This window comes from Eriocheir sinensis, chromosome 31 (genome assembly GCF_024679095.1).
Source record: "Eriocheir sinensis breed Jianghai 21 chromosome 31, ASM2467909v1, whole genome shotgun sequence".
In the NCBI taxonomy this organism is placed as follows: domain Eukaryota; kingdom Metazoa; phylum Arthropoda; class Malacostraca; order Decapoda; family Varunidae; genus Eriocheir; species Eriocheir sinensis.
The window spans coordinates 10,175,371-10,185,652 of record NC_066539.1 but is presented as its reverse complement, the minus strand read 5'-3'; the positions used below and the strand labels follow the sequence as shown (position 1 = coordinate 10,185,652).

The window sequence follows — 10,282 nt, the reverse complement described above, 5'->3', positions numbered from 1 at the left end:
AACACTCACCTTCGATCCTCAACACTGACTATACTATTTCTCATTCCCATTCAGTTTGCATGGTCTGTAGTTCCTCCCTCTTAATTCTCTCTCCCTTCTACACATATATCCTTCCATTCTAATCGTCCTTTCTCGATCTATACAAGAACTGAACACTTCTAACACTCACCTTCGATCGATCCTCAACACTGACTATATTATTTCTCATTCCCGTTCAGTTTGCATGGTCTAAAGTTCTTTCCTCGGCAAAACTTAAGAATAACCACTCCAAACCAATATTCGTAGTAATTTAGCACGTGAAAGAATTATCATTATAATGCATTTTCGTATATCTTGGGGGATTGGGGGGGCTGGGGTGGTGGAGGGGGTGGAGTGGTGTTTCTTAAGATTTACCGCATGGTCTGTAGTTCTTAATCAATATCTCCCTCTTTCGATCCTCTCCCTCCCACGCCCTTATATTCCGTTTTGATAGCTCTTCACGCCCCATGCTCGATCGCTTCAGGATGTGTATATATTATCCAGTGCAATATAATCCCGAGGAGCGGAAAAGACTCCAAACGACATTTTCCTTATTAATAAAGTTAGCAGTGCCGAAATTCATCACACGGTAGAACCACTGATTTCTATTATACTCTCTCTCTCTCTCTCTCTCTCTGTCTGTCTGTCTGTCTCTCTGTCTGTCTGTCTGTTGTATTAAGAGATCAGCTATCAGCTAGTGGGTAGGACTCTGACCCAGCCATTTATCGCCCCCATCTCACTAACATCGATTCCATGTAAAAATTGTGAGCAGATAATACACACAGGCTACACTTAATTGACGCACGCACACACATTTCATGGCTATTATCACACTTTTCTTTACTACTCTCTTTCCTATTTTTTTTTCTGCGAAGTTGGAAGGTTAGTGGAAAAATAAATATAACAGGAGAAGGGTGGGCTACTATTTGGGTTAATAGGAAACAAGATAGCTATCACGTACGGTTTTCGACCCAAACGCTCATGTGAATCGTATCTCATCACAATAGCTGACTTTTTGGCCCATACTTACAAAGCAATCGTAGGGCATAAGACAGCCAAACTGCCCTAGGATCCATTTTAGTTAACTTATGAAATGGATTTGGCTTACGGATAATGCTGAGATCGTCGGACTCTCGACTTTATAAACCGATTGCTTTGAGCCGCGCGCGCTTGTCCGGCAGGGTGGCTGTGGGGGGACAAGGCAAGTATATATTCTATACTTGCCTTGGTGGGGGAGACGGGGGCGTGTGTTAGCTGGGGCGGGGAGCTGGAGTGGAAGGGGAGCCAGCAGAGAGGAAGGATGGGAGTAGGATAGCGAGCTTCCCTTTGACTCGACGCTAGTGTCCACCTCTTGCCTCGGGAGCCTGGGTTCGAATCCCGGACTCAAATGTTCGTTAAAGGTTTCGTTTCCCCGAATAAATCAAATTTTAATGTACTTCAATTAGTGAAAACCCCCACGACCTCATCGACTCTTTTCTCTTATTGAGGGTCATATTATTTCCCATCCAGTCCAAGCACGTGTTTCACCATCCAAGCTTCATCTCAGAACAGCAGTAAATCGGTTCAGAGTCATTCTTCCCACTCATGACTACATTTAACATTCTCTCTCTCTCTCTCTCTCTCTCTCTCTCTCTCTCTCTCTCTCTCTCTCTCTCTCATACTTCCTGCAGTACAATACAAACATTTTAATTTTGTTACTAAACCCAGCACAACCAGCAACCTTCATGCCGCAAAGAAGAGAAGAGACCGAGGGAGGGTTATTAGCACCACCACCCCGCTCACCTGCGTCTGCTCCAGCCATCCTCGCCACCGACACCTCGGCAAAACGTCCTGGATCTTCATCGGATGACTTACATGACCACAAAACTAAATGCCTCCTCGCCACATCAATCTCCTCTGCCCCAGGCCCCAGAGATCGGGACCTGACTGGGAGAGTGGCCCATCAAGTGCTGGATGCATGACCCAGACCCCTCCCACAAACCCACCTTAGGACACATCCAGTCAACCCAAACATGATCAATGACGACAGACGGCAACTGACTGTGTTATGGGAATCACCCTCCATCCCTGTAGGGATCTACACACTGACAACACCACAGCCTGATGGCTTCAGGGCACCAAACCTGGCTGTCACCCCCCCCCCCCCAACTGTTTACTATATTGCCTCAAAATTCCCCTGAAAGTGCATACTTTAAAAAAAAAATTCCCCCACCTGTGCATGTTTGCTTCACTCACCATTCTCCCCCCCACCTCATGAACCTATGATGCCCTCTAGCCCCCCACCAAATATCTGCCAAAATTACAGGCCTGTTTCCTTGTTGGACCATCAAATGCTGCCTCTACCTCTGTTTCGGGCGTATGCTTTGGGCGACCCTCCTCATCTTTCTGTGCATTGTCTCACTTAGTACAAGCTGCTAGTCATCCACTCTTCAGTCTTTTTCAAATAAAATAGTTAAGGAAACGATAGCTCCCAAAGAATGAATTACGATACTGATTTTGTTCCTTAAAACAATTACTCTGGTTTACTGATCATGGAAGCAAACACCAAGCAAGTATACTAGATCTTAATTATTATTGAGTCACCATTTACAGCAACATATTTCTTAAAACCATTAATGTAATGTATTTCCAGATGTCATAACTTTGTGCTGTAATAATATCTGGTTGACAGCAACAAATATCATACATATACACAAAAAAGGCAATTTGAGAAACAGGAATAAGATAATTATCAGATAACATAAATACTCAAAATATTATTGAAGATAAAAATACAATTCATATATTTTATACAATGACTTCCATACAATAAAGTAATGTTACTAACTGCATTACTGTTGCATCTTCACTGTTACACTACACTGGTCTTTTCCTAACTGTGTTGCTTTGCTTCACTGAACACACACTGCAGGACAGTATGCAGCTGGACCACTGAAGGTGGGAGTTTATTCCATTCTCGCATTATAATTTTTCTCTCTCTCTCTCTCTCTCTCTCTCTCTCTCTCTCTCTCTCTCTCTCTCTCTCTCTCTCTCTCTCTCTCTCTCTGGCATGTTATATTGATGATACGTAGATCTTATTGTAATTGTATATGTTTATTGAGATGACAACGTTGGTAAATACATTACGTAAAGAATTGCTTATTATTTATATTATTATTATTATTATTATTATTATTATTATTATTATTATTATTATTATTATTATTATTATTATTATTGCTGCTACTTTTAATACTTTTACTACTACTACTATTATTATCGTTGTTGGTGTTGGTGTTATTGTTATTTATTATACTATTGCAACAAAAGTACACTACGAATCTTGCAGCAATGAATCAGCCTCTCCACTGCTCTGGGCTGGTAGAGTAGCACACTTTCCACGTGTGCATTTACTTGGTAACAATAATGTTCTTTCAGCTGTGCTTAGTGAGTATCCTGCATTTGGCCCTAGATTGTAGTCCAAATGTACAGTCCCTTATGTTTGCTCCCATGACTAAATCAAGGCCTTTATTTTTTTAGCACTTGTCCCCTACCATTGTATCTTTTTAGTTTCCTGGTGCTACTTACACATGTATCCTTAGTTGTATAATCACACTCTGTACTGCCTGGGGGTTGGGATGGCATGCTCCTCCCTTCTCCTTTGTTGTTTTACTTGCAACAATAAACTATCAATCAATCAATACTTGGTATTTATAAGCATACAAAACATTAGCACCGTAGACGTCCTGTTATATCAGTCGCACACGGTGCACAGGGATCTACGAATGTTCATGCTCAAGTTTGCCATGTACATTATTTCAGTTTATTGCCTGAAGTCCCCAGGGGAGAATGTCCGAGCGGCCCTCGTGCCCAGAGTAATCGAAAACCTTGTCCTCTGATTCTCTCGCAGCGTCCCCTTGCACGAGATAATCGTCAGCCATGTCCTCGGTGCTCTCTGCCAGAGAAGACTCGTGGTCGTCCTTGTTTGCGGGCGTCACCACCACAGAGTCGTGGTCTTTTCTCCTCTGACGGATTTTCATTTCGAAATGGGTGAGGACGAGCACGTGTTCCCGGGATGCCCACCAGCGGATCTCCTTGCCGTCAGTCAGTCTGTGGGGGTGAGGCATGGCACTGTTAATACTGTATATGCTGTTAAGTAGCACACTAGCTAAATGAAACAGCGCATTCTAAGGTACACGTCGTACGCGTCGCCCGCCATAGTGACTTTTTTTATCGCATTTCATGGGAAAGGAAGCAAAGTACCCCAGGGGGATACAAGAACTTATAGGTTCAAGGCCTATACTTGACCATCTCCCACGGTCCCTGAGATTACTCGCTCAGTAATTTATTTACTTTATTATATTACTTTATTTATTTACTTTATTATTTTTTTTTTCCGAAGAAGCCTTACTGGTCTATCCTGTGATATGGAATCTATTGGCTGCATTTTGTAAGGATCATGGAAAACTACAAGACAAGAGAGCTGTCCATCAGTTTAATGATAGTTATGCCAGGATGCGGACAACATGAAGAACAAATATCTACTAATTACCAAATAACCGAACATTTAGGATGGAGGGTGGCACGCAGCGACTAATCTTAAAACGATTTCAAGGCCCTTCAAATTTCCACTTATAAGACTTATCAGAAGTGCTTAGAAAATACCACTTCTAAAACGTGCATGATCAACATTCTCCTGCTCTATTGATTACTGAATCCAACCAGAACACCAGCAACCTCGCTTTCTTTCGTGGATCACATCAGTCCATTGCAACTCTGTACTGAAACATCGGATTCGCCTAGAACTGCATCTCTGTATTGGTCACATCTCGAGCACTGATCAGCCCGGACCAGCGTTCCTCAAACTTATATATCTCCGACCTAGTTTTATTTTACAACAGCCGATGACCCAGAAAAGAGCACCTGGTGAGGATGGTGGGGAAGCGGCCGTTGGGGTGCGCCGAGTAGCAGGCGTGAAACCACCAGCCTCCTTCCTTATCCTGGGCACAGCTTTTGTTTCGAGCCAGGTCCTGCAGAAACAAACACTGTGTTGATATTACAAAGGAGGAATCAATATGAAAAAAGAATATTCCTTTTCAAATGGCATCCTTTTACTAGCATTCATTAGAGGATTATGATTGTGATCGCTTGTATGGAATAGGCGTTGGCGGTTGATTGAAATGTGAGGGGTCCTTCAAGGCACAGGTAGAGTAAAATGTCTGGTATGTGGTGTGTTGCAATGAAGCTGTTCAACTCAGGCAAGGGAAGTGGGGAGCTCGGAGTGTGGTGCCTGACCCGCCTGATCGGCTACAGAGAAGAGTTTATACTTTATAGCGTTACCTGGTCACGGTCAAGCGTCGAAAATCGGCGTCCAGAGTGGAAGTAGGAGAGTGCATCGCCTGCATTGCCAGAGTAGTTGGCGATGAACAGGCGGTAACCGTCTTTCTGCGGGCCCACGCGGAACTCCTGTCACCAGAACACGAATATGAAAAGTAGTTTGACAGTTCTTACGCACCATTCCAGTTAGTCTTCATGTCAGAAAAAAAAACTCCGGGAAGTTGATGTGATGTCTAAGCCAGTATGTGTAACATACTGATCGTGTAAGTATTTTGATATAATATATATATATATATATATATATATATATATATATATATATATATATAGATATATATATATATATATATATATATATATATAATTGTTTTCCCTTCAGGAATGCTTATCTGAATGGTGCGTACAAATTAGTAAACTTATCCTAGAAGCATACTTTATTTTTGTAAGTCACAGGATAGGATAATGTAAAAACTGTTTAGTAATTGGATGTCAAAAGACAGGGAAGAGATGTTAAGCAATAAAAGTGCAACGAGCTTCCCAAATGGGATCAGCTTTGTATTCGAGTTCACACTAAATACAGCTGCTTTATTCCTCATGCATTATAAGTTCTGGCAGACAGTGTTATCAAACCAATGAAGAACGGGGTGTTAGCTACATTTTATAATTATGACATTTTGCGCATACTTAGATACGTTGGCATTTGATTATTGATTTGATTTGTCCCTCATTGTAGATTATGGCAGACAGTGTTATCAAACTAATGGAAAGCAGTGTTACACTTTGCAACATTGTGTGCATACTTGAATACGTTAGCATTTTATTATACAACCAAGTCCTAAGCAAGGATGAATATTGTAACATCCCATTAGTGTTGCAGGCCCCATAGGCCACGTGAGTATACATCCTTAGCAAGAGAGTAAATTTCAACCAAGATCATGAATTAATATCAAGTAGGGATAAAACATGTTCCATTTAAAATTATAGCCGTATATTCTCATTAGTTTCCGCTAATTTTCTGTTTAATCGATCAGAAGGTAGCCGACAATTCTTAGGAGATTTTACATACAGCCCCCAGAAACGAACGGGCATCCAGGTCAAAAGCAACGCATTCCAAGCACAAACAAGTAATTAATGAAAAATTATAGTGAAGCTGCTTACCCGCTCTTAACAGTGTCATGTGCAGTTATGAATAAACCGTACCGTGGCTAAAATTTGATGATACAAGATAGTATATAGTAAATAGGGGCTTATCTAATGCCTGAAATAGCAATCTTACGTAGTTCTGAAAATATGGGCTCAAATACGTGATACTCGCAAATTTTAAACACCTCAGCTCATCCGCAATCCAGTCATGGTAGTGTAACAACTCTTGAGATTAAAACTATTTCCCTAATAGACATAAAATGTAGATAGCAAAGTAAAGGCTCCCCTTGGGTATATCACCACACTAAAATAGGAAGGAGAAACATTGCTTGACGACCCTACGGGACAATCTGTCGGCATCTCTTTTATAAAACATGTTCTCACATTTCCTCGGCAGTGTGTCTGCAATTTTGAAATCCCTGATTACTACGTTATAGATTAAGATGAATTATTTGATAGTCCATAACGGTTACAACGAAAGTGAAACTAAGTGAAATCTATATCTAGATAAACGAAAATTCGACCTAAGATAAGACGAACCAGAAAGAAGCAGGGCATGTCTATACGTAAGATATCACCTGACTTATGCCTAACAATAGCTGCAGATCGATCACACTGAATTGAATCGACCTTGCGGCTCTTGCTGTTGCCTAACCTCGTCGTAACACGTTGCAGCCTTACCCAGTTGGTCTAACCAACCTCTAGATATTATCACTTTAAATAAGCTCTTATTCTAAAGTCTAGCCCTTGGGTCTGACCTTGTACTTGGCGTATTTGGGCCCCAGCTCGTAGTCGACCATGTCCACCCGCAGCTCGTAATGGCCGGAGTGCGTCAGCTGGTGCATTGCCTCCAGGCCCAGCCACATCTCGCCCTCCAGTTGTCCGAAGCCCTCCTTGTAAGAACTCCAAGCCCGCGAAAAATTTTCCTGTTCCTTCTGCGGCAGTCTGCACCCAGGGAATGAATTGGTAAGGTGTGTGTGTGTGTGTGTGTGTGTGTGTGTGTTTTGTGTTGTGTGTTATGCGTGAGATAACAATTAGGAAATTCCTATTTGCAGCAAATCATGTTTAAGTATCCCCAAATGTTTGAATATGCATGCAGGCTGTTAGAGGGATATATACCTTCGTTGTATGACTGTCCAGCCCCCGCCGTCCGTCACCATGTCGCAGTACACCGTGAAGGTGAACGGGAACACTCGATACACGCCGCTGCCCTGCCGACAGAACGTAACTAGGCTCAGAGTAGGCAGGCCAAGGCGCCATGAAGCATGGCATGTAGCAGCGCGGAGCATGCAGCCTCATGCTTACCAGGTATGCTTACCTTGACACCCGCCTGCCGCAGGGTGGAGCAGTCTTGGACAACTGGCGGAGACGGCGGCGGTAACACAGTTTCTGTCCACCGGTAAAATAAGCAGAAATTGCGAGATGGTTTTGTTTTGAGAAGAGAATTTAAGAAATTTTGCTCAAAATTAAAATATTCCTTGCATTATTTCATATCAAGAAAATGAATTTTATAATGTTTAAGGTGTCAATCTATTAGTTTGTCCGGCGGCAAAAAAATAATCGTTTTTACATATCCTACACACACACACACGCACTTCATAATAAACATATACGTGCCCTGATTCTTTATGCTCAGCACCAGATCGGTGAGGGTGTGCAACTCTTGCAGGAGCGAGGCACCAAACGCTGTCAAGCCCTCGCCGCTGCCGTCGCCACTGCTGCCTGCTGTATACTCGTTGTCAGCAGGCTTCCGAGGACCCACTGCGGCCGTCACACACGTGGCAGTCACTACCACCACGCACAAACCCAAACCACGGAGGTCAACATTCAAACCACGGAGGTCAACATTCATTATCGTATGTTTCAAGTCAATTTGGAATTCAATACTTCAGCAGCTGACACATGTGTGTGTTGTGTCAAATTAGCTATTTTCCAGTTTACGGGTTTCTACTTCTCACGAGGACCACTGAGGAGAAAAGCGAGGATCCGCGTGCCGCCGTAGCGCGCGGGGCAACAGTGGTTGGGCAGCACAGAGGACCACTCATCTAGGCACCCACACTCACACGGAGACGCTGCCTCTGTGCCACAAGCCTGCCGTTCAGCAAGCACTTGGCTGTGGCATGTGGTGCCTCTTTCCCACAAGACACTCAAACTGAGCGGGACCAATAGTGAATCAATATATGTGAAAATAGATAAACTGTAACTTCCACTATTAGTACCCTAATAACATTAAGAATAATTATAATAATAATAACTATAATAATAATAATAATAATAATAATAATAATAATAATAATAATAATAATAATAATAATAATAATATCAACAACAATAGTAATAGCCTAGTTATAAAATCAATAAGAAATGGAAAAAAAAATAATGATAATGATAATAATAATGGGAACGGAGGAGGAAGGAAGCACAGGTGTATTGTGTTCTCTAAAACAATCCTTTAATATTGAAAAAACTCATAATTTGTGTTGGGGGATGCCCCATGACCGTCTAAAAAGGGGTAACTCTAGAGTCTAGACGGCTATGGATGCCCCCGCGCGCGCGCGCGCGTGTGTGTGTTCTTACCTGACATATACTTCTCTACCGTATTTTTGCAGGACTTAGTGAAACGTATCATTGTCCCATAGAGAATATACATTAAATATTAAAAGGTAATCAAATTAATTATCCACAAAGAATTTAAAGACGTGTATGCTTTTTTTTTTCTTTTTACGTTTGTCCTATAGCGCTGGTAGCCTTTAATTAATGATGGGGCCTGCTGGTTGGCTCCAGACCATTAGTGGCGCAGGAAAGTTTTTTTAATTTTATTTTATAGTTGCTCCATTTTGCTGTGGTGAGTGAGAACTGAGAACCCATTACGCCGGGGCACGAGCAAGTGCAACTTCCAGATGTCTTATATATACCTACCTGAAATGAAGTGTAAGATGGATATTTTTGAAGCCCATTGTTCATTTCCGTATGATATAACTAGACCAGTGGTTCTTAAACTTTTTACTTCCACGCCTCCTCTAGGAATGGGTCTTTTCCACCCCCCCCCCCCCCCCCTTGCATTTTAGTTCATACTCCTCTTAAGATTATAAATATACCAACATCAGATTTTTTTCCCCCAAGGCTTGCGCCTTTCATGGAAATTACCAACACCTCCCCTCTGTATTTGTCGTGTGCTTGTATGACATGTTATCGATACAAATCGGCATGTTTGGGATTTACATAAGGTGTGAGTGTTTTTTGTATACTTAAACATTGAAATGTATTATCGAAGCAATAGTCTACTCCTGTTGATGGCCCCTGTTGAGTAACCGTTCTGTAAGCGGACCTAGCTGACCTCGGGAGGGGAATACACCATGTCCCACAGCAAAGGTCTTTTTATTTTCTTGCCAACGCCTCGCTAACGAGAGGGCTTGGGAGAGTATAGGTTTGCGAAAATAGTCACAGTCAGGGAGATGCAGACTGGCAAACTTGGCCGCGTGCGTGAATCCCTCCTGCCTCGGCAGCGCTTCCAGCACCCTGTTTCGCGGAGCGCGGCGTGGAGGCGCTGCACGTGCTGTCACAAATTTCTCTTCACATCACGTGGCGTGGAGGTGCAGGTCATTGGTCGTCTTACTGAAGATTTTGGCTCCCAACTTCATATATTTGACAAGGCTTTCGTAGGAGTTTGAGGCATTTCCAGGGGTAGTTTTATGGTCCTAGTGATAGTTTGACCTTTCTTCTGTACCATAAACCTAAAAGAACACTTATTAGAACCCGATTGATCTCTTTATTGGCCTTTGGAAATAGTTGATGTGAAAGGTGG

General features: G+C 42.4%; 1 protein-coding gene across 1 annotated transcript; it reads right to left on the bottom strand.

Moving 5' to 3' along the window:
- Nucleotides 1–2,985: 2,985 nt before the first annotated feature.
- On the bottom strand, nucleotides 2,986–8,296 carry LOC127005902 (fibrinogen C domain-containing protein 1-like). The gene is made up of 7 exons (XM_050875256.1): nucleotides 8,095–8,296; nucleotides 7,796–7,866; nucleotides 7,597–7,688; nucleotides 7,236–7,422; nucleotides 5,338–5,463; nucleotides 4,921–5,027; nucleotides 2,986–4,107 (listed from the first exon to the last, which is right to left on the bottom strand). The coding sequence occupies exons 3-7, from the start codon at nucleotides 7,635–7,637 to the stop codon at nucleotides 3,816–3,818; spliced, it is 753 nt and encodes a 250-aa protein (XP_050731213.1). The 5' UTR covers nucleotides 7,638–7,688; nucleotides 7,796–7,866; nucleotides 8,095–8,296; the 3' UTR covers nucleotides 2,986–3,815.
- Nucleotides 8,297–10,282: the final 1,986 nt, after the last annotated feature.

What these genes read in the sequence shown, in the direction of transcription:
- LOC127005902 (XM_050875256.1), bottom strand. Translation starts at nt 7,637, where the DNA reads ATGGTGACGGACGGCGGGGGCTGGACAGTCATACAACGAAG. An exon ending in TGGACAGTCATACAACGAAG is followed by an intron (nt 7,423 to 7,596) that starts GTATATATCCCT and finishes CCCTGGGTGCAG; the next exon opens with ACTGCCGCAGAAGGAACAGG. An exon ending in CCAAATACGCCAAGTACAAG is followed by an intron (nt 5,464 to 7,235) that starts GTCAGACCCAAG and finishes TTCTGGTGACAG; the next exon opens with GAGTTCCGCGTGGGCCCGCA.